Source organism: Cricetulus griseus (genome assembly GCF_003668045.3).
Source record: "Cricetulus griseus strain 17A/GY chromosome 1 unlocalized genomic scaffold, alternate assembly CriGri-PICRH-1.0 chr1_1, whole genome shotgun sequence".
In the NCBI taxonomy this organism is placed as follows: Eukaryota; Metazoa; Chordata; class Mammalia; order Rodentia; family Cricetidae; genus Cricetulus; species Cricetulus griseus.
In genome coordinates this window covers 269,846,028-269,870,936 of record NW_023276807.1, presented here as the reverse complement: position 1 = coordinate 269,870,936, position 24,909 = coordinate 269,846,028, and the positions used below count along the sequence as shown (strand labels likewise).

At 42.5% G+C, this 24,909-nt stretch overlaps 1 protein-coding gene across 1 annotated transcript in view; it reads right to left on the bottom strand.

Moving 5' to 3' along the window:
* Positions 1-306: 306 nt before the first annotated feature.
* Hs6st3 (heparan sulfate 6-O-sulfotransferase 3) overlaps positions 307-24,909 on the bottom strand; it is a 726,575-nt gene continuing 701,972 nt past the window's right edge. Inside the window, 1 exon segment of the mRNA XM_027393921.2 lies at positions 307-7,033. Coding sequence (XP_027249722.2) covers positions 6,325-7,033 — 709 coding nt within the window. The 3' untranslated portion in view covers positions 307-6,324.

The following is a 24,909-nucleotide window of genomic DNA, read 5'->3' as shown; positions in this document are numbered from 1 at the left end:
AAAGCTAGGTGGAGAGGGAGAGATATAAGAAGTGTAGTTTTAGAAGTTGAAGTGTTTGAGAACCTGTGAAAAGTTCCCTGACCTCACAGAATCTAAATGGTTTCAGTCCTCATATTCATTGTCTTTCATGGCTTTTACAGTTTCACCTTCAGTAATTACATTTGTCCATAGCGTGAATTTCCTGAGTTTGACTGAACTGATCCAGTGGATTTGATTTCCATAAATCCTTTGAAGTATTTCAGTAAGTGTTTTCATTTTGTATCAATATCTGACAAAAAAAAAAAAAAACCACCAGAAAAACAATTATTCTTGACATCACAACAGTTTAATATGTTAACTTATTCACTAAATTGTGCTTCACTTCAATGGGGGTCCTCAGTTCTACAAACTATCATTTTTAAATAGCAATAAAGGTTGGTAATGCCACAATAGTCTCCTAATAACCAAGTTCATACATACTGCACAGAAACAAAAGAAGAAACACCTCCTAGAAGAAATATTTTGCATCTATTGAATAACTATCTTACATCCAGAATGGGGCACCAGATAAAGATTTAAATTTTTCTAACATTGAATTTGATACATTAAAAAATAGGAAGAATAACAGAATGCAAGCAAAATCCAGAAAGTACTCCTGGACGAAAAATGCTGGTCATATGATTCAAACAAAGCATGAGAAAGAGATGGAAGATGTGCGACCATGGCTACGTCACATAAAACTGCTTGTCAGGACATTGTTATCCCAACAAGAGCTGAGGGTTTTTAGCCCTGATCTCTGGCCTTTCATGAGTTCCCACAGTGAAGCAGAAGATAGATCTCAGAGAGCCACCCTCAGTTTGCTGAAGGACAGTTGCAGTGTGTCCTGTGGAGATCGAAGAAGACAGGCTCCAGAAACACCTACGAGTCGGTTTCTGCAGATTTATCATTCATCATTCCAGTGTTCCATCACGCTACCGGAGTCCTTGCCTGGAAGTGGAGAGGCTTTCAAGCATTTCCCTGTTTACAACAGGCCAGTCCTCAGGATTCTCAGCACATCTGCAGGGGAGGTCAGGCCTGTCAACAGACTGTGAAGGTGGGTCTGTGGCCATCCTATCTGAGAGGTGACAAAACTGAGAATGCCCCTACTTGCCCAGGAGGTCTCGTTCAGAGAATTCACACAGAACAGAGCTGACTGGGGAGCGTTGTCAGCCTCGTCCAGCCCACCACCCAGCCTGCAGCTTTTCAGATGGGGCTCTGGTGACCAGCAGAGGCACATATGATGGAAAAGGAAAACCCAGAGTCACAGCTGGGATCACATCAGAGTATTCTCACCTGTGCTGAACACAGCTCTCTGTTTAATCCAACTCTTCCACCCTAGTCAGCCTTCAGACCCCAAGTCGACCTGAGGACTGGATTCTGCCTTGTGGGTGCACCCCCTCTTGTGCTTTTCTGAGTGGCTAGAAGAGTTAAGTCACGTGTTTCTGGGCTACCTTTTATCCTAAGAACAAAAGCCATGTCCTCAGCATCTTTCTGTATTCCACTATTGACTGCACATAATTACCCATCATCTTTCTCTGGGGTGTCTGTCCCTCTGACCCCTAATTTCTTCTATTGCTGCCACATTGTGTGTTGGTGTGATCCCACTTTGAACCTCTTCTCAGCCAGATGATATGTCTGGGAAGAAACTGGATAGAGTGGGTGAAGTTGCTTGCTTATTACAGCTTAAAGCATTTCACCATCCAGCAATGGGCAAAGGAACTCAGTGACTACCAAATAAAATATATAAGAACTATAGCAACATGGTGCTGATAAGCTATCAGTGACCTGGAGGAAAAGCAGAGAGAGGGAGGCATTTTATGAGCAGAGGTCCTATCGATCACCCCTTAAGCTTTTCTAACGGGCATCTGCTGATTCTGACTTTCTTGAATGTTGCCTGTCCCACTGGAGTAGTAAGCCTAGCCCCCCAGTCTCCATGTCGGGTAGTTTGAGGGTGGAATAGGGTCCGCATCCAGATAAAGGTGTTTGAGTGTATCCCCTGAGTTCATGAGCTTTCCTTGGACTCCCTTGTACCTCTCTCTACCTGAGCCTTTCATTCAAGTAAGAGGCTCCTTCACCATGGGAGAAGAACTGAGAGTCTACTGGACCTGTCCATGGCATTTTCTAGGTCACTGAAGCTTCACAACAAGCTGAAGGAAGACAGAAATCAATAAAGATTTAGATTTCACATTTGTGTAATTCCCAGTTCCAATACTAATGCCAAGCAGCAGCGTGAGGAGTAGGAAAAGCTCCAAGGCTGAAAGACCATGGGCTCTGAACAAGTTCCCTGCAAATGAATGAGAACCGGGGACTGGGAGGGGTGTGGTCTTCCAGGATCTCTGAATCTTCATTCCAAACGATCAAATGTAGGAAGAGAACAGAAATGCTGGTTGGTGCATAAGAATATAAGGCAGGCCAAGTAAGGTATCACCCAAAATGTTCTGAAAAGCATTAAATGCCGACAGAGTAAACTTTAGTCTCATCCTTTGTAAAACTGATGAGAAAATAAATGACATTGGAAAGGACTTGGTATTCTTTTTCCCATTTCCTTCCTTTTGTATTGGGACCTATAGTTTTCTATCGGTATTAACTTTACATCATTCCTTAACAATAGCGCTCCACCCCACTTATGAAGATACCTGGCACTTAGAAATAATAAAGATATTTTCTAGTCTTCTCTGCAAATGGATGTGGACAGTGTCTAGATTGCAGCCATTGGGACACGACTGCAAGCAGTATCTGCAATTCCCTATAATCCCGCTCCACTGCCTTAAGTGAAAATAAGATCACTGCAGCTGTAGCAGGCACCCTGGGCCAGGAGGCAGACATTATGTCTTAGAATGAAATAGCAATAAGAGAGGATTAGTCCCCTCTCCATCCAGACTTTTAAAAGCATTGTGTTAATGGTTTGATCAAATGAAGATTTTCTGTTCAAATTTTTATTAGGTTTTTGATAGAAACTCATCTTTATATTTTTCAGTAACTCATAATTTTCCTTATGTGTTGTCTACATTGATTGATAAGGTTATCAGTTGTTTTCTCCAATATCAAGATTAGGCTTCCAGGAAGCTGGAAGGAGACAAAAAATGTGTCTGTCTTAGGCCATACCGAAATATGAACAGAATGTGTGTCACATAGCACGCTTGTACACACATATACACCACTACAAAATGTGAACACACAGAGAGACAGGCAGACAGATGAACCACACATATAGAACCCCACAATATGTACATATGTAGGCACATGCACCCTGCAGAATGTGAATAGAGACACACACAGACATTCACAGACATATTATAGACATACACAGACACGTATAGACAAACAGACACACAGATACACAGAGACATATATAGATACACACACACACACACACACACACACACACACACACACACACACACACCACATATACTCCAGTCCACTGTCTTGTGCTGGTACCGCCTAGAGAAGGGAGAAAACACCTGTCTGGGAGTTGGCGAAGTCCACAAGAAGTGGAATTAAGTAGGTATCCTCTCTCCTCTGTCTATGTAGTTGGAGTTGCTGTGGTTTGAGACCCTAAGGCTGATGGGTTCCCATCCATTCATAGTTTCCTGTGCCTGACACTGGCATCTCTTCCTTCAGCATCACCCAGCAGGGAGCTTGTGCAGTCAATTTTCAGAGAATGCACTATATCCCACCTCTCCATTTCCATCAAGCAAGACCCTGGGGATATGACAACTGAGATGCTTCCAAATGGAACTGTACGAGTGAGGAAGCCATGCTAGTCTTTCCAATTCACTTAGTCCTGGCCTGAGGCCAACACAGAGATGATTTCTCCTCACATCATCCTGTTGTCTGCTCTCAAGAGGAGGGAGGGCCACACATCCTACACTCAGCAGTGAGGTGGCAGAGGCCTTTTGATACGCACTCTGACTTTCCAGAGGAACAGTATGATGTGGAGGTAGCATGGCTGCCTCCAAGGACCCCTCACCGAAAATACAATGTGAGTTGAAAAGAATCAGTGTGGTGCTTTGTAGCCTGTTTTGATTTTCCATTTGAGAAAATACTGAGGGGTGTGTGTGTGTGTGTGTGTGTGTGTGTGTGTTGCATATACGGACGTGTACATCACAGCTGATGGCTGAGGCACACTTTTCAGGTTCCTGGCAGGGCATCAGTTCTTGAAAACTGAAAGTGTTCTTCTCATCCATTCCTGTCCTTCTCCTCTTACCCCTCCCTCCTCTGGAGCCAATCATCATAAAGATACACAGGGATATTTGAGAGGCCTCATCTCTAACAACTAAAAAGCCATAGCCAATTGTCCACTATCAGTTTACTTCTGCGTATAACTCAAAATTATGGTTGCTAAAGAAGTCATCCATCTCTCAGCTCATGAGAGAGACAGTGATGAGGGGAGACTCACCCTCAAGGAGAAGGGCTCAGGACCCTTATCACTTCATGCCACCTCTGTGGGCCAGGAGCAAAGTGATAACATCTGGCTTCTCGTGTGCCTGGCAGGAAGGTTTACCCCACATGGGCAGCATTGGGTGAATAGAATATAGCCAGCTAGGTCTACCTTTCAATCCCCAAGGGAACCCCATCTCATCTGGGGGCTTCATAATGATAAAACATTAACAGGAAACATCCACCCTGTTAAGCCAGATGTATTCAAGGTCTAGCGTGGGGCTTCTCTTAGAACATGCATGACACAGGAAGGCCTCCAATGATGTCATTTCCTACAGTGCACTATACACCAACCACAGTGAGAGAAGGGTCAAAACCATTTCTCCACTGGAGTCTACAAAAGATGCTAGGCTCCCTTGCACCAGACACTTTGTAAACACTGGGAGACCATGACCTTTCAACCCCAGAGAGGACAGCCTGAAGGCTGAGAAGCAGCTTATGTAAAGCTGGCTTAAACATCAAGCATGCAGGACGTCAGTGAAATAGGCTTTCCAGCCTGATTTCAGGGTCTCAAGCCTTTGGCTGCTTGGAAGGATTGATCTCTTATCAACGTGTTGTAAGCCTTTCTACCCACTCTGATCTTCCAACTGAGTGTGAGGCAAAGGCTTTCTGCTCCACTCCTTCCCATTCCTTTCCACAGAAGTGACTTGTTGTGGCTTAGAAAGGTCAAAAACCAAGGAACCTAGGGCAATGCGGCATATTTTTGGTCCAGTTTTGTACACTGTAGCTTTGTCTTCTGGTTGTAGTCACAGAACAGGTAATAACCGTGTGGGAAGAACAGAGGTTTAAAGAAACTGGAAATGCCAGGTGCAGCATCCCTCTGAACTTCTGATATAAATGGATGCTATGATGCATCTCCTGAATGTATTGTGTCCTCATTGGTTCAGCTCCTGTTCTGTAATTCAAGATTTTTGAAAACATCTTTTCTTTTTGTGATAGCAGAACTTCTAATCTGGCTGAAAAGGTGCCCTCTCCACAAGGGCAAGGGTCTGACATTCTTTTAACGTGACAACTAAGGCTCTAAAGCTGGTTTAGAAATGGAGGTTTTTCTCCTGTTTCTTTGCTCTCACTCTCTTGACTTTTTTTTTTTTTTTAAATGTATTCCTTACCTGGAGGATTAACACTGATAAGCGGCAATCTCCTTAGTCGTTACTAAATAAGTCTGCTCCCCAAAATATCCCAGCAGTGTTTATTTCTTCATGCTCACTCCATGTCCCCTAAAAGACCTGTGGCTTAGGGCTCTGATGTCAGAGATTGCAGGCTAGGAGTCTCTAGCTACTGTCAACCTTAGAGCAATTTTGTTTAAAAACATCTGCAGGGACAAACAATGTGATTCATGATTTAAACCACATTTGAGCCATTTCCCCAGTTCAACACTGAGAGAGAAGGGTCATCTAAGGGCTGAGGGCCCTTCTCTCCTTTTCTAAACAGAACAGTATGCTATGTGGTGCAGTCATCATAGAACCCACACCATGTTTGGTTTCCCGTGTACTTCTGTGGGCTCCAGATTCCCAAACTGACCCATTGTGCGTTGCAAACATCCTACACAATGTCTCCTTTCTGAGGCCTCTCTTCTGACCCTCTAAAATGGTCTGTTGGGTATGATTTCCACCCCACTTATATCAGTGATCAGAAATTGTCTAGAAAAGGAAAAAACAAAAAAAAAACACAAAAAAAACCAAAACCAAGATGGAAATTTTCCAGTTGGACTGAAAAATGAAGACGAAGAAGAGGAAGCAGACATCCGAATTAAGTCACATACAGCCAGAGGTCCTCAGCAGGACCCAGCTTCTTCAACGCAGTCCAACAGAAGGACAAGGCACCTGCCTGTCTCCCCATCATGAAAAAGCAGCAGGCGGAGGGTCACCACCTAACCACCTGGCTGTTGTAGTCCTCCGTGACAGTCCCCTCCGTGGCCCCGTCCTCTTTGGGCCACCGATGTGCTCTGTGTTCTCGCTGCAGCCTTCGCTCCTCACGCCGCCTTTGGCGGTCCCTCTGGTGCTCCAGCTGTTTGGTGTGGTGGTAGCGTTGCTGGAAGAGATCTTTTGCATATTCATAGAGCTGCACGTCCAGGAAGTTCAACTCCTCGATGTGCTGACGGGCTCCCTCATTGATGTCCACGTTGGAAGCCCGAGTGATGTTGAATTGTGTGAAAGGGGAAATGAACTTCAGGTTGAATGTCCTCTCGAAGAGAAACTGTGTCTTCCTCTGGAACTCGGTGAGCCCGAAAAAGGCCATGTTCTTCAGGTTGTTCTTAGCGCTCTGCAGCAGAATGGCGCTGCGCTCGCTCTCGTTCATGAAAGTCAAGTTGTAGCAGCCCACCAGGCTGAGGTCAGCCAGCATGCGCACCTGTCGGTTGTTGGCCAAGTTGTAGCTGCAATCCATGAACTCCCGCAAGCTGACCCCAGACCAGTCATCGCCTGGGTAGCAGGTAGGCAGCTCATCTGGGGTGGGGCTCCTTCCGTCACACATGTGGAGAGAGGTTTTCCATGTGGCCCCTCTCTGGACGTGTTTCCATTCACTCAGGTAACGTGACACTGGGTCCCGCAACATTGTGATGTAGTAGAAGTTCCTGGAAGAGATTAGAGGAGGAGGTCAGTGGCCGACAATACTCACGCTGTCGTTCTGAATCTCTGGTATCCATAGCAATGCCAAGCGGATGGGCACCACTGCCAAAAGCTCACAGGGGATCACTGGCCTGAATTTGCACTGACAAAATGTATGCCATTGTATTCCTACCCTGATTCTGTGACCGAGTGCAAATGCTATGTTTATGGAGAGTTTCCCACCCCATTGAGTGTCAACAGGGGTGGGTGGGGGGTGCGAATCATTCATTCACTCATTCATTCACTCATTCATTCACTCATTCATTCACTCAGCAGATAGTCTCTAATAAAGTACACGTGGCTTTAATATGTTACATTTAGTGTAAACATCGAACGTCTAAAAAAATACCACCCATCTGAAGTGGAAAGGGTTTCACCATTTAACTTTTATCTGTGCCTTACAGCAAACTTTTCAACTGTACATGGCACTGCTAGAGAAGGAAACACATAAAGGTCATGGGACCCAAAATGGCAAGACCCAAAACCGATTATTCTTCATCTATTCTCATGACATCGCTACTCAGATTATAAACTAAGGAGGGAAAGGGTGAACTGCCCATCACACCCTTGTCACCTGAAGTGCTTAAGAAGAGGCCGGAGGTCCGTTTGTGGGAGAAGCCACAGAAAAGACATTGCAGAATAACAGGGTACACTCAAATCCTCGGAGCTGTCTTCCGTTTCTGACACCCCGTGTTTCCCATTGCCTTTCCCCAGAAGACAGTTTGAGCCCAAGTCAGTGCCAGCCCAGTCCTTGCTTCATTTATAGAGGCTTGTTCTAGAAATACCGGGACAATCATATTAACTCAGACTTTTCCTGAGGACACACATTGCTCTTGGAAGAATCCAGGAACCCCGGTAAAATGCCTGGCATGCTGCCAAGTGGTCAGAACGTGGCCTGCCATGCCCCTAGGGGAAGGACTATTGTGCAGTGTGGCACCCTGCTTGGCACCCAGATGGAGAAGACACAACCATATGAGCTTAATCCATTTTAGTATGTGCTCTTTGAAGAAGCTTGACAATAAAGTAAGCAGACAATTTGATGTGGACACATGTGCATATATGGTAGATGATAGACAGAGGATAGATAGATAGATGATAGATGATGGAGAGATAGAAGACAGATGAGAGATGCGTAATGGGTGCAGAGATGCTATAGACAGGGGATTGGTAATGATAAATAGTTACATGACAGAAATCTAGATGTGACAGATATGTAGTAAATAAACAGATGGTAAATAGATTACAGATAGATGATATATGAATAATTGAGTGATACATGGAAATACATGGTAGATATTTAGACAGCAGAGAATCTGTTGAGTAATGACTTAGTTGCCACTGTATCATATATGCCTTCCAATCTCTGCAATCAAGCCGCTATGGATATTATATATTTAGAGATAAACAGCAAGGTCTAACTCTATCTTTGAAAAATTGGGAAAAATAGGAAACGTTGGAGAATCACTGTGCATCCCCTTTATTATCACGGTACTTGTCTCCAACTCTTGCTGCAGCTTGAGGGCATCACATCTGGGCAAACTCTAAGATATGTCACTGTTACAAACTCAAAAAAATGCCTTTGGCCAGGGAATTTTATCATTGCTTGTTAAATGGTGAAGAGAGAAGAAGACAAAAACTAAATTACGTTTTACGTGTGAAGGAGCCCAGTGCCAAAGAAGATGATAGAAAGAAACCACAAAGCAAGCCAGACAAATGGAAATAAGAAATTAGTAATTCCCAAGGAGGAGAGCCCAGAGGTGTACAAGGAAAAGAGAAAGTATGGGAGGCTGGTGTTTAATTAACAGAAATACTGTACTCAAGTTACTTGCTGACCTGCACCACTTATGCAAAGTACTTTTTCATTATCTGGGGAAAATTCTTTTCTAGTTTTGTCATACATTTGGAATGATTTTTCTTATTTAAATAAACTTAAATGCCTGGATGCCATTTTTTCATAGACTAACACTCAGGGTCCACAGTGCTGTTGACTCAGAGGTGAACGCACACTCATTTTGTGTGTGTGTGTGTGTGTGTGTGTGTGTGTGTGTGTGTTTAGTATTTAACAAGCTAAGAATTTGAGAAGACAAGACGTCTTCAAAGATGATACTGGTTCTAAGTTACAGAACTTGGATATAGTCGTGTCTGCCTTAGCTCAAGAGAGCTCTCTCCTTGTCATCCTATCATGACAAGAAACTCTTCTCAGGGAAGCCTGGCTCTTGTTCTACTGGGCCAAGATAAATGAGACAGAAACCCTTTGAATACTCAGTTATAACGATGAAAGATAAATAGTTTGAAGATTAGTTGCTTTTATTCTGATTTTTAGAAATAATTGATGAAGTATTTTCTTTTACACTATGTCTCTTCCTATATTCTACTATTTCCAGTGCAGATCCTCATCAGTGCTGAATCAAATGGTTTTGGAATGTGCTAAAGGAACTTCAGAATCTTAACCAGTCCCTTCAATTCCAGAGAGACAATTTCTTGAAATTGCTGTGGGCAATGCAGCCCAAGCCCTTGCATTGTCCATTACCATTTTCCAAAACACTCTTGTCTTTCAACACGATAGAAAGATGATGCAACAGTGCAAGAATGTGCCCTGAAAGGTCGGCAAGGAAACAGGAGATGTGTAGCATGGCTTCTGCCCTCTGTAGGAGCCATTGCTGATCCAGTGAAGCCCAGAGTAGACGAGGTGACTGCTGCTTTGTGCCTAATGTGGAAGTGCTTCCCATTTCACAAGAATTTTATAATAAATATTATTTATATAGCACTGATAAAGATGCAGCTCAGGGGGTTACATTTGCCAAACACACCAGGGCAGTATAGTTTAAATTAGAAAGATGTTCAACTGAGCCAAACTAGACTACAAATGGAATATTATTAGCTTTCCTGGTAATTATATGATGTAGAAGACATACAAAAAATGTTATCACCCAGGCAAACCTGACCCCACCCCTTGGGGACCTGGGAAATGTTTCACCCCTGTGTGCATGGCAGGCAGTACCCTGACTCTCTGTGTGTGGGCGTAAAAGTCCCTTTAAGAGACAAGTTCTGCCCACTCCCATTCTCTTTCCACTATTTCTCTGAGGAGAAAGACAGACAGATCTCTCTCTCTCTCTCTCTCTCTCTCTCTCTCTCTCTCTCTCTCTCTCTCTCACTCTCTCTGTCTCCCACCTCTCTTTCTCCATTTCTCTCTTCTCTACCCCCTCTTTCTTTCCCCCAAACAACTTCCTTCCCATGTAATTTCTGCCTGTTTGTCCCCACCATGTGATCGGCCAAGGTGCCACCTCACACTGCATATCATAACAAAGTATTTCAACAATAGCAAAATCCAATGACTTTAAGATTCAAGTTCTGTTACATGTCTCAAATTTTATACTATCCAGATTTTTAAAATGGCAGAGTTGTGGGTGTATGGAGATAAGAAATCCAAGGTCAGTCCCACCAAGACCCAAGTGAGTCTTTTTAACTGAATAATTTAACCTTGTTTGGAAATACTAGGCATAGAATTTCTGGTAACTTCGCTTTACCAGATATTAAGTGGCTTGATGATCTTAAAGTAAATTTAAAATGATCTTGGATTCAAACTCAACTATTTAACTTCAGATTGCATTTAATTTTGCCTAGTGACATTTATATAAGTCTCAGATATCTTTGAGGTTTACTAGCCAAAGGAATCAACTTGTAAATAAAATTAAATCTGACGCCAAGATATAAATCTACAATATAACTCCTGCACCCATGGCTCGGGATCACTGGGGAAGAAGGGACAGAAAGATTGCAAGAACCAGAGGATCAGGAAGTTTGTTGTGAGATTGTGTCTACTCTAGGAACATCAGAAAAGTTACATTCATGAAGTCTCACCAACATGGATGTTTAATCATGACCCTAATGAGGAAGACACCAATAGATAGGTTAACTTGAAATGGGGGTTTTCACAGGCTTCCATCAAAAGTCCTAGATGAAAATCTAAAGGAATGCTGAAAGCAAGGGGAATGCCCCAGGGCAGAAAATGCCAATTGATTATCAAATACTAAATGGTCAGTCAGAGCAGAAAACATAAATATAAGTAACATTATATCAACTGACCATATTATTATATAGTTAGGCACACACACACACACACACACACACACACACACACACACACACACACACATGCACACCAATGACGAAATAAAAGGAACCATGAATTTGAAAGAGAGCAAGGTAGGTAGGTAGGAGAGCTTACAGATGAAAGGGAAGGGGAAATGATGTGATTGTATTATAATAAAATGATTTTTTAAGTACATGGAAAGGAACTAGAAGAACATTGGCAATGATGAGTACCAAGTTGCCCAGCTTATAACTTTGGATGCCAGTAGCTAACAGAATTTGAGAAGAGGCATAGTCAAACATCCACATGGATATTTTACCTTTTTCTCTCCTGTAACACAGCCAGAGACAAAATCAGGAAAACTGTAAAAATAACTTATAGAATTGAAGGACATCCAACTCATGAAGACAAACATCAAATTATTTTTAATCATCATTAAATTTTCTTTTCTTTGATACTATTTTTTATTTTTCACATACAAAGCTTAGTAAAGCTTTAGTGAAATGATGCCTGTGTCTGGGCAACAGGTGCATCCTATTTTACCTGGTGACAGAGCAAAGCTCTACAGCAGTTGTCCCTGCCCCTACTCTAGTTTTGATCTGGAATCCTTTCCTCCTCCCAACACCCATGTGGCCACAGCCCAGTTCTCAGCACAGGGTTACTGGAAAATAGTGGAACTAGTTCATAATGAGAGATAGTCAAGCTCTTGGCAACTTGTCCTGGGAGTGTTGGGATTGGGTCCTTTAAGTTTCCTGCCCACCATAATTTGGGTACCAATGTTCTACCATATGCCCCCACCGTCTAGTCCCCCTTCCCAGAGGCTGAGGCGGAAGAGAGTAATCAGTAATGGGCTGCAGCACCTAGAACTGAGGCAAAGCAAACCTTTCTGCTTTTTAAGATTTTCTCTCAGGCATGTTGTTCCCCTGATTGAACAATGGTAACTCGTTTTCTTCTGCTCCCATAATTTTCAATTCAGTCTCTAAAAAAATTATTCATTTTCTTGAAATGTGCAACTTTAGTTCTTAAGAATACTTGTTTAGTAGTGGAACAGAAGATTAGAGTGTCTTAAAATGATAAAGAGAGGAAGAACAAACCTAGGTCTATGGTAGCCATGATGCAGAGTCTCTCACTTACCGACGTTCCTTTAACCCCATCACCTACACTTAGATAAAACATCCTCCAAATCCCCCTCTCTCTATCTATATACGCATATACCTACATATCTACACATACACATACTGTGCCCACAACAGACATTCACATATACCCCTCAAACTTCATTTGAGCCTTCTCTCCCACACATACGCACTGTGGGTAGACACTGGGGAATCTCTGGGACGAAAGACACTGTTCCCGTGGAGACTACTTTAGGTGACTTTGACAAAGTGAGAGAATGCTGGGATTAAGGGACGGATCTGCCAATCTCCTCGAGCCAGAAAAGTCCCTGAGACCTAAGACTTCGTTTGTCTTGGCAGCCCCATCCTTCCGTAGAACTCCTACTTGCCATCCAGCTCATTGAAACTTGGGTGCATTCACTTAAGAAAGCCAAAGGTAAAGTCAGTAAAGTGAAGTCTCTAGAATTGCATTGCTTTTGGCCCCAGGCCAACGATGACAAATTCATGTGTGCACAGAGCAATCAGGAAATGGATGCTGTTGTCAGTTCAATAATTATTTCACTTGATCATAAGTGTATGGTTGGGCATGGTTTATTGAGATTTCAAGGCAACTGAACACCTACCTTTCAATGGTTCTCATATTAAAAATTCTAAATCCAACACAAAGGAGTGGCTTCCTTATTTCACACTGAAAATGTTTACACTTCCCTTTGCTCAGCTTTGCTGGTTTAAGTCAAGGCTCACCCACCCCCCTTCCATTGACTTCACTGGCTATATATATATTTTTTGCAGTACATTGTCAACTTTCATGCATAAATAAGTCTTGGTCATCTCTAAGACTTCAAGTGCCTTTCTGGATAGAATGCTTTGTACCTCACGAAAGCTGAAGTCTATGCTTACGTCACAGGAGAAGCTCAATGAAAGAAATTGATGATTGCGTGGAATGCATGTATTTGGGTAACTAAGGTCAACCTTGCCTTTAGTAACTATGCCTTTCTTTTTTATCTCACAGAAAAAAAATTTCACTATTGCTAAAGGCACAGATGTGTAAAGAGAGCAAAATGATGTCTATCTGATTTTGTGAGTTGATGATAAAGAAAGACAGTCAATACAAAGGGTAAAATGTTGACTATTTCTCAGACAACAGCTCATTAGTGACAATTTAATTTATTTTAATTAGTATTAAAATTAATGATTTTTTTCTCAACTGCTTCAAGAAAATGTATTTTACATACCAGTATATATTTGTTCCTTCTTCAAATAGTGATTTAATTAATATGAGCCTATCAACAGTTTGCTGTGTATAAGGAACATTTCTAGAAATTGTGGAGAAAATTCTTTTAAAATGCCCTCAAGCATTGGTGACTGGGGTAGAAAATGATATTAATTGGCAAGCTATAGATGTGAGAAGTAGACAAAAAATATTTAACGATATTCTCTGCACCTTGAAGAATCACTAAGGTTGCTTGGCCAGGCCATGGGGATCATGGTATGGATTCCCAAATTCTTGTTTCCTGCAAGAATGGATAATAGAGATGATAAGCTTGCCCAGAGTGTTGGAACCAAAATGTCTCAGGCTCTGAATAACACTGCCATTAAAATTATGAAAGCATCGGCTTCATAAGGTTCATTTAGCAATAGCATCAAAAATTGATTAAAGCAGATAGAGACACAGTGAAACATTTTGTGGCCACAGTTAAAGACTAGCAGAGAAAAACTCCTGAGGGTGTGGGAGGAGGAATTCAGGACAGACTCAGGAATTCTGATTTAGTTTCCTCCACCTGTACTGCCCACTTCCTCTAGCTATCTCTCTCTTCTCTTTGCTTTTATGTAATGTTTCTCTTTCACTCCTGCGATAGAAGCAGAAATAATATGGCACAAATGTGGAATAAGGAGTGTGAGATACCTGAATCACTTCGCTGGGGTGATTTAAAAAAAAATCACTTTTATAAGGCTATGACTTGACAGTTTAATAGGAACACAAGGGAATGAATTTACAAAGTGGTGGGCTCTCAAAATTTAACAAATATGTTCCTCCCATCACTAGCTTAACTCACATAAAGTCTGACCACAAAATTAGCATCCGTAGTATTATACTTCCATAAACCACATCAGGGTGACTCCTGCTCAGACACCTTTGCTATGGAAAGGATTTCGCTCCTGTCTCCCCGGCAGAGCTTCAACCTTCCTGTACACGACTTTACTGGATCCACTAGGGAAAGCCCGCTAGTCTTCACAGGTGTCATTATAACCTGAGGGGACCTGGCCTTGCCTTCCTTTCTCCAGAACCGAAGCCACGTGACCCAATGCATTGTGGTGCTCCATTGGCCAATACTTGTGAAATGAATAAATATACAACATTTCAAAATATATACTATTTCATAGATTCCTGGATTGTGTGAAATAGACAGGAAATAAGATATTTCTCCAAGCTTCTCTTGCCCCACAGATTTTGACAGGTGTTTGGTTTTTTTGTTTTGTTTTGTTTTGGTTTTTTGTCTGTGTGATCAAGCCCCTTCAAAGCCTGGTGTCACCCGAACACCCTGAGCTGTGGTGAAGGCCCACTCGGGGGATTGCTGAGAAGGAGGTTTCTGGTCCTCAGCTGTGGGATGGGCATGTCCATTCTCAACTGGTAAATGCTTTCCAAAAAGCGGGTCTTAGCTCGCTCCGCTCCACTGTATGCTAGGATCTTTCCCCATATACTCAGAATGGAACGGATGTCTCCTCTCTTTAGTGTCACACGAGTGTGATGGGATGCCTAGTCTTCATGATCTGTGCCAGGTATGATCTTCACAGCACTGTATCTTCCAGAGCGAAGCTCGGCAGTGAGAGCTTTATAGACTGACCTTTGACACAGTGATGAATGAGCCTTTTATACAAGCCCTGAGAACAAATTGAGGAATATAAGAATGATGTTCTATGCAAATGGGAAGTCAGAAAGCGTGATTGCTAAGTACTGCAATAAAGAGCTTTAGGAGGCCGGCAGTGGTGTGTGTTGTAGCCATTGGTCCCAAGGATGCCTGCCCAGCATTGTGAGAGAGAACGGAGACACAAGCATGTTGTCGTCTTGCCTCATGGCAGCCAACACACTGCCATCACTTCCTCCCTCACATGACCAATTTAGAGAGCAGCCACACCTCTTGGTGAAGGCATTTTTGTTTTGCTCAAAGGTCTCCACTCTTTTGGCCTACTAAGAGAGTTTGCAAGGGATGTCCACAGAGATGCCCTCCAGAGGGCCACAGGGTGAACCCAACGTTCACATTTTCCCTGTTTGTCAATCCCATCTTTAAATATTTGTTTCCTATAGATCATCGTTACATACAAATGACATAGAACACGCGGAAGAGAGAAAATGAAGAAAATTAAAAATGGTCTGTAATCATTTACTTTATACCCCCCCCCACACACACATACACCACTTTTTTAAAAGATCTGAGCTCATTTAATCTATTTTTCAGCTTCATTATATAGGGTAAGTTGTCTGTTTTATTTTCTATTCTTGTAGGAACTACAATGTTCTTCCATGAAATAATTGAGTTATGCATGGTCTATAAATACACGGGACCAACCTCTCCACTTTGCATAACTAAGCCTTAGAGTTTATTAACAAAAATGTGACGATAGCCCCAAGCCATAAATACTGCGCAGACAATCAGTTACAGAAGTAGAATTTCCCAGTCAAGGGTGTGCTCCTGTTACATTGTCAAAATACTGGAATGAAGTTACCACCAGTGAATCTGACTGCAGGATGAGAGGCATCCTTCCATGAGGCCGACATTCTTGAGTTCCAGTGTACATGGCCACCTGAAGCTAATGAGCAGCTGAGACCAGGCTCTGTCCGCTGCCTGCTGGACATACACGCCTTCCAGGGACATTCCAGGACAGTCAGGTGGGGGTATCATGACATGCTAGTATGACAACAATTTTTTTCCAAAAAGATTTATTCTTCACATAATGAGCAGCTGGGATATCAAATTAGACACTCGACATGTGTGGGCTCCGGTCCCAGTCTCCAGGGTTTGCTGCAATATTGAAGCTGGCATCTGGATGAGAAGGACTTCCGTCTCCCACCCTTTCTGTTCCATGCTGGTCCTCAGAGAATCAGCGGCTGGAGAGGCAGCCTGCTAACTTTAATTACGGGGAGCCAAGGATAGTAAACTAAACCAAACAAAAGTAGGAAATAAGAGTCTGTGGGACCAGAGAGGTCATTTCATCTGCCAACCACTACTCCCCCTGAGTAAGAGGATGCGTTTTATCAGTGCGCTGAATTTTAAGTCCTATCACGCCAGTTCCTTATATTGACAGTGAACCTATGCGCCTCAGACTCACTAAAATGCCATGATTTTCTGGTGCTTGTCACATTTGCTTTCACCATACCCCAAGTGGCTGCTGCAAGCATAAATTTCAGGGAATGCATGTTCCAGGGGCATGTTTTTGCTATCTTGCCAAGCACAGATCCTCCCAGTACACTTTCAGATGTGCGGAGGAGGGTCCTGCCCTCATGCATAATTCACAGCCTCTGTGATTACGCGGTCCAGAGGCGCCCTGCTTTGCACAGCGTCCCTGGGATTTGGGCACGAGGACTTCTCAAGGCGTTCAGCAAAGCTGTGGTTTATGCATGCCGGTATCCACCTGGAGCCTTGGAGTCACTCTGGAGTGAGATAAGGCCCCTTTCAGTCTCTCTAGCAGCTCTAAATCCCAGCCGGGCAAAGCTGAACAGCAGATAGTAACTCCGATTGTGTTATCAGGCCTAAAGTGTTCAGCCAAGCGCTCTCCTTAGCTAATTTCTCAGGCGCTGCTTTTAGGGAATGTGAGAATTACACACGGTGGTGGGAACGATGAGGTGTCTATTTTGTGATTCTTTAGCGCTGGCCAATTTGGAAAGGAAAAGAAGTGAATCAGGGTATTTAAGAGCCAGGCACGTGTTCCAATATTTGGATCTGCATTTGACAGCTTTGATGCAGATTTTCCTAAAACATCACAGGATTTAAAAAAGAAGAAAGAAAGAAAGAAAGAAATCATCTCTGCTTAGATTTTTTTGCCACGTTCTTACATAAAGACTCTTCTATTTTAGAATTTTCCTACATTCTGCTACCAGGACTGGGTGATCACTGTAGCATGCTAAGCAAAATTACTGAGCCACCCTCACCAGATCCTTTCCCCTTGTCTTCCATTCAAAGCAAGCACATTTCCCAGACAATGGCTATCGGGGAAGCTGATTATAAATGTACAAAGAGCACATGAAATGAAAACTAGTACTAGCAGCAGTAATGGTTAGTTAGCATTTATTGAGTAGGTACTGTGTCCAGCTATGGACCAATTTAGTCATCAAAACAACCGTGTGTTTCACAGATTCTCAGATAGCGTCTGTGATTCCACATGGTGGGGTGAGTTTTGACAGGCTCTTCCATCATCTTGTCAAAGGCTGCCGTGGAGATGCAGTTTGTGACTTAATAGCTCAGTGGCCCAGGCTTTATTGAACTCAAAGCTCTGGAAGCATCTCAGGGGCAGGATTTGTGTTTACCTGTGGCTAGACAGCAGAAGAGGAGAGTCAGGCAGCACAGTGCCAGGACAGAGGTGGACAAAGACCAGAAGAGGTAAAGGACTTCTGTCTTACGTCATCACAGAATCACATGGCTCCAGGGAGTCCTCTAGACCCGCACAGCTTTGCAAGCTTCCCATACTATGGTCTCACAGACTTACACTGGAAGACAGGACCTTGAAGACTGCAGAGAACTGCTGCAATTGTGTCAGTTTGCAATCTTCCCAAGGAACCCAAGGCCCAAAGCTTCAGTAATATAATAATAATGGATGCTTGGAAATAGCTGGGCAAGAGATTTTTGGGTAACAGCAGAGCTCCTGCAGAGTCATGGTTTTCTTTTTGACTTAAGGTAAACTATCCTCCCTTCTCTTCCTTCCCCTCCCCTCCCCATCCCGGGCTTCCATCCTACCTCAAAGTGCTGAAAACATTGGGAACAGCACTTTAAGGTGCTGACTGGGTTCTTAAGTTGGCTACTGTGCATCTGGGAAGAGAAAATTCAAAAGAAACATGTCTTATTCACCTCATTTGGGCAAGGTGTGACCACATTCTTTCATGAATGTGGGAAAATTCATTTGAGATGCCGTGAGAAGAAAACAGGTTTCAACACAAAAAGATCTGGGTTCCCATTGAGACGGCCTACTTTCCAGTGTGGCCTGGTTAAGAGGTGGGATCTTTTGGAACCTATGTTACTCCATCTTATTTGCTGGACTAACTAAACTGTATGTGATTCCTTTATAGGATTGAGGGAAGTATTCAACTAGACAGAGAATTACAAAAGGCCCAGTAGTAATTAATACATAAAAGACCAACATACAGAGATTCTACATCTCAGGTCCTCCACTTCCTCCATGGGTGTCAGAGCCACATAAGCTGTCCAAAGGGGGAAATTGTAAATATTGAAAAAGTTATGTTTAATGACTCTTAAATCTAGAGTGCTTTTTTATTTGTATGATATTTTGTAAAATATTTTTCATTTTCAATACATTTTGCTCATACATTATTTCATTTTATCCTCTGTGTAAGAATGTATCAGAGACAGCCAAGGACACATTCTTAGTCCACAAGTATACAAGATTAAGCTGATCAGAGAATAGGGTTTCCCTAAGATTAAAAATCAAGGCATATCGGGAGAGCACCACCCTTGCCCCTTCATCTCCTTCACTGACTTACTGCTTGTTTAAACATTGTTAATCATGATGTTGATGAGAATTTCTCTGCTAGGTCATTGGGGAGTAATAGACATGGGCTAGACACAGCAGACATGGTTTGAACCAAGGGTACTTGAGGTCATTTGTGTCTACCCCACTTCCTTTTCTTTGCTCCAAAAGATTAAAGGAAAACTAGATATTAGCACTGTATTCTCACTTATTCTTAGACATGTAAGAGAAAACAAGGACTCATGGAAATGAATCAGAAACTACCAAAATATGGATGTTCCTGCCGGTATTTTAAAAGGCTGTGGTAGAATCATTCTGAAAGAATAGACTTGCATTATTATTTTTTTTCTGAGACAGAGTTTCTCTATATATCCCTGGCTATTATGGAACTCATTCTGTAGACCAGGCTTGCCTAGAACTCACAGAGATCTACCTGCCTTTGTCTCCTGAAGTGCTTGGATTAAGGTGTGTGCCACCACCATCCAGTAGTCAGACTTGCGTTCTTCAGGAGAGAGTGCTATGGATTTTGAGCTGGAGATGTGTGTAATGTCTGGTGGTCTTTCTTATCTGGGTGCAAACAGTTATCAGTGTTGACGAAGTCATGGATGGTGACAAATGAGACATTGCAATCCCATTATTTCTTTTTGGATTAATTGTAGTAATTCCATAAGGAATAACTCTTTATTATCAACTCATGGATACCTGGAGGTGTAGGTAACAGAGAAGATAGTCATTTGACTCATTTTGTTTCTTGGTTTTCCAAATGATGGGTTGGTTTTCTATCTCTTCCAAATGGACCTTTCTGTTGTTACCTTTGGCTTTAAATTTTTTATAACATTATAAGCTCATGAATCTAAATATTTTTAAATACACTGTAGCCAGAGTCCTGATTGATGTTAAGAATATGCCACATTTGGTCACTGAAAGCTTATTCAAAATGGGTCCCAAATCCTTCTGTTAAAACCCTGTTGTGTGCAGTGGAGCTTCTGAGATGTACTTGCATACGGAAATAGCTCCTTCTAAAAGAAGATGAAGAAAGACACTGGCAGAGCATAAGCACTGTTTCAGTTCCCAAAGAAGAAAGCAACTTCTGCTCAGCACCTCATCTTGGCCAGCCTCACTTATGTACCATAGTCTCCTTCATCATGTTCTTCCAGGAGGGAGGACTGCTGTGTGAACCAATTGCACCTGTGCATAGAAGGCAGATGGAATAGGCCCGGCCTTTAGCTTTCATATGTTTTCTTTAGGCCCCGAACATCAGGGGGCTTCTCTCTTGTTTCCCCCTTTCCTTTTAGTCTTCAGTCACCATCTGACATTTGTCTCTGTGCTAGGAACCACAGGCAGGAGGAGTAATTCATTTGTGACTAAATGCCAGTGTCATTCCACAAACTAATCTAGGAGAAACCAAATTATGCTGGAAGTAACGTGGGGCTCTAATCAGGTTCTCTCCAAAATCCACTTACTCACAGTAATTAGCATGAGTTCCTTCCAGAAGCCCAGTGTGCCACATGGACACTCCATGGGAGCTTTTCAGCCACAGTGGGCTCTGGAGCACTGCAGTAATTTCGTCTAATTAATAAAGCAAAGGCAGAAATCTAAAACAATACATGCACAGTCATTTTAAATCTCCCTGCAAAAATTCAGTTCGTCCTGTTTCCTTTGCCTTGGGTGTTCCTTTCATTAACTCAAGTGTGGAGCACAGTGACCTTAAATTGCAAATATTTTTCTTCAGGCATCACTGCAACATAAGAGAGGCGAAAGCTTTCAACATTCAGATCCTAACCAACTCAGATCAGAACACTCATCTGCCCCCTTCTCTGTGATTTGCAAATCAGAGAAAATAATCTTTAAGATTTTTCAAGATAAATGTAGTTTGAGGCTGCCAAGAGGTGACTTGTGCATTTGTGTGATCAATAAATGGATTAAAAATAGGGAGGAACATCCTCTTAAAAAGCAGAATAACAAACACCCTGCAAGCCCCTGGCTGTTTGCATTGTTCTGAAGATGTTCCTGATTTTCATGATCAGGAAAAAAAAAATATCATCAGTCCCTGCATTGGTGTGAGAGTGCCAGTATGCGTACAGGGGCCTTAGCTCAACACCGGGTGTAGTCCTCACTTGTTCCCACAGTGTCTCTCCCGGAATCCTGGCTTACCAGTTTTCTAGATGAGCCAGCAAGTAGCTCCAAGGATCTCTCTCCCTGACACCCCCAAGCACTGCCATCACAGAGTGTTCCATGCACCCACTTGGGGATTTGAACCGAGATACCCAAGCTTGTTCTGCAGAAACTTCCTGATTTACCCATCTTTCCAGCGCCACAAATTCTTTTTAAATTGACACCTGACACCCGTTACTGTCTCTGCAATCCCTATTGTGATGCTCAACTGGATCAAAAAACCAAAGCCAGAAAGCTAGTGTAGCCATCACCATTAGCCTAGCAGTTAAAAGCCTTGTCTTTCTTTTGTGTTTAGGTAGATGGCAGCCACAAGGGGGCTCTAGAGTCTTCCCCAAAACAAGATGAGCCCTGAGAGTTGTTTTTCTAGTAATTAATTTCCTCAAATCAATATTGCCTATTAATGTACATTACGGAGACAAGCTATAGACTTCTGACACTTTACATTCAAGCTAAGGGGAGAATTTCATAGAGACATTCAAGGGGCCCACAGGGATTGTAAGTCAAAACCAAAATTAGTCGCACCTGTGATTTCCTGTGTCTGCTGTAGCATAAAAAATCCCAACACTGCAAATTTCACCAAAGGTTAAAACTGCATTTGAAGCACTGCCTACATAATGGAACACAATGACCTCCAGTGGGTTTTAGAGGGTACCACCGCCTCTGCCGCACCATATACCCCCAAACAGCCATGGAGGGTGGCACAGCAGTTAAAATGCAATGACCCCCTCTGGTGGGAATTTGCAAGCCGTTAGTTCCAGATGCATTTGATGCCTGCCTGATGAGAGCCTGGTGGTGTGGATGGAATTGGAAGCATGTATTGCACTGCCTGGAAGAGTGGCTTCAAACCCTAGATGGTGTTAGTCCCCATCAGACCACAAGCCCAGGAAGATTCCAGCTTCCCACTTGGGTGGAATTGTGGCAAATAAAGACAGACATGACATAGCCTCAGGGGACTAGAGAATAGCTCCTATCTCCCCTACACAGGGTACACTGAGAAATGTCCCAAAACACTTTTTTAAGGAGCACTTTAAAATCTTCTTAGTGCTAACTCAGGAAATTCCTCGGTGCATTGACCTTAAATGACTTTTTGGTGACTCTGTCTTCTCTGATGGAATGGTAACATGGTCCCAAAGATAGGTCCATTTGGGTCACAATTCTGTTCCTGTGGGGAGCTTCTGCATTTTTTCTAGGTAGCTTGCTTTCCTAGACCGCAACACCACCCTGTTCAAGGAGCCGGGGAACCCTTGCTAGGACAGCTTGGATTTCTCTTGATCAGTAATAGATTGGAACTCCATATAGCCTCCCTCTTTTTCCTTTGTTTTTTTGAAATTAGGAAGCATCACTTACAGCACTCTCTGGTTCAGGAAGGCCAGTGTTCCCAGGTCCCTAAGGTGTGCTCCATGCAGCAGAGGCCTCTCTCATGAAACCATTTACTGTTGGCAGACACCTCCAGTGCTAAATGAGCTTCATCTTGATCTAAGTGCATAGAGTTTCCACTAACACTTTTGAAAGTCAGTGGTTCACCAAGTCCAGTTGCCAGCTTAAGATCTCGCTGCTGCTCTTTATTTTGCTCTGGTCTTTCCAGATAAGAAAAGCTGCCTCCCACATTTTCAGGAACATGGCAGCCGGGACTATGAAGCTGATGGGCTTTTGTGTTCACCGTTACTTTCAGCCACTGTGCATTACTTCTGTGCTTTCCCATATCTACCCAGAATACTTTTTCATTCAAGCATTAATTCTTTCCCCATGGCCTCTCTTGTTAGAGGACTTCAGTGATGATTTGGGGATTTAGTCTAGCCTATGGCTTGTGAGTATACAACAGACATGTCAGTTCAGCACTGGCCTACAGCCTGCAAGCTCTGGAGGGCCCGGGAAGGAAAGGCTCACACCCAGCTGGTACAACCCAGTAGAGGAAAAGCTCACACCAGCAGGTATTGTGGTTAGGTTAGGTAACTTCTCCATTCCTCAAAAGATGCCAATGCCCAGCTAGTAACTGTGAATGAAACATTAGTCGGAAATATGAGCTCTGCAGGTAATCAAGTTTAAGTACATTAGAGTGGACCTTAATCTAATAAAACAGGAATCCTTAGAAGATGGAAATTTTGGATAAAGATGGGTAGGCATAGAGAAGATGACAAATATGTATACAAAGGAGTTCAGAAGTTTACATGGCAAGGGATGCCTGACATGCTGGAGCCTTCTAGAGAAACCTGGAACAGATCCTTCTCATGGCCCTCCTAGGAACCAACCCTATATAATACCTTAATTGTGGACTTCTAGAGTCCTGAACTGTGAGAGAACAATTTTCCCTTGCTTACACCAATCAGTTTGTGTTATTTTTGTTATAGCAGCCTTGGGAAGCTAATGCCAAAATATTTACTAGGGAAATCCATGACAGAAGTAATCTGCCCTGACTATCTACATTAGTGAACCTTCTTTAATCTGTGAATACAAACAAATCCACCATGAGTTATTAAATATCTTAGCAAAAAATAGTAAATAGGCAAGTTATCTGAAAGAAATGGGTGACTTAATGCATGAAAGAGAGTTTGCAACTGGTAAAGAGTAAGGGAGCATGGGAAACAGAGAGTTCTTAGAAACTGGCTTACAATCATATCTACATGCATGCCACAGGCCTAGAAAGTAACCCTCAGAGAAGATAAACATCAAGGTGCAGACAACATACTAGATACAAAGGGAAGAAGACAAAAAAATTAAGAATTTAATTCAAGAGACATCGAGTCTATAGATCAAAACTCATTTTGAAGAAAATTCCCGGGAGAGAGAAACTTGAAACAAAGAAAAACTTGAAACTTGAAAAAATAATGAATGTAAAAATACAATATTTCCCAAGCACGAAACCAATGTGTTCAAATTAAAAAGGCCTAAAGAACGTAACAGCATAAAGAAGATTGTAGAACCCCAAAGGAGGGAAAATAAGATAGAAAATCCTCCAGAAAAGATATTAGTAATAAGAGATAAAGATCAGGTTGTCCATAATTTTCTCATAACACTCCCAGAGACTGGAAATAATGTATCTAAAGCTCCAAATTTTCAAGGGAAACTGATTTTATACCTTGAATTCTGTGCCTGGCTGAATTATTGACTAAAATGCACAGGTGAAATACGCTAAGAAAGTTTACCACATTTACATTCCTACAGAAAAAATGTTGGAAAAAATGAAGGAATCATTAATGGTGGAATCAAAGACCCTTGGATTAAACTGGTTGCACAGAAATGTTCAGGAGGAGGATGACCTGGATATCTTTAAGAAAAATATGTCTGAGCAGAGCAGCAATTATGAAACTCCATAGGTTGAATATTTTAGACAGTAATGAAAAGGCCAGGAAATCTATCTCTTCAAATGATAAAAACAAAGACAATGAAAAACTCCAAGAAAAATGAAAAGATAAAAGGGTAAGTTACAGCTAGGTATCAACCAAAACACAGCATTGTTGGTGCCCTAACTGGGCATAAGAAAATACAACCTATTTGACTTTTACGTGGCAGGAAGGAGTCAGTGCACACTCCCACAGGAATCAGTGCACACCCCCACAGAATTCAGTGCACACCCCCACAGAAATCAGTGCACACCCTCACAGAAATCAGTGCACACCCTCACAGAAATCAGTGCACACCCCCTGAAGGGAGTGCAGTCATTGTATTTGTGAGGCAAATTGCTTGCTGTTAATATACAGTTATACTTGCTGTATATTTGCCTTTTGACTTTTCTATTAAAAAAAAAAGTCTCAGTGAACGA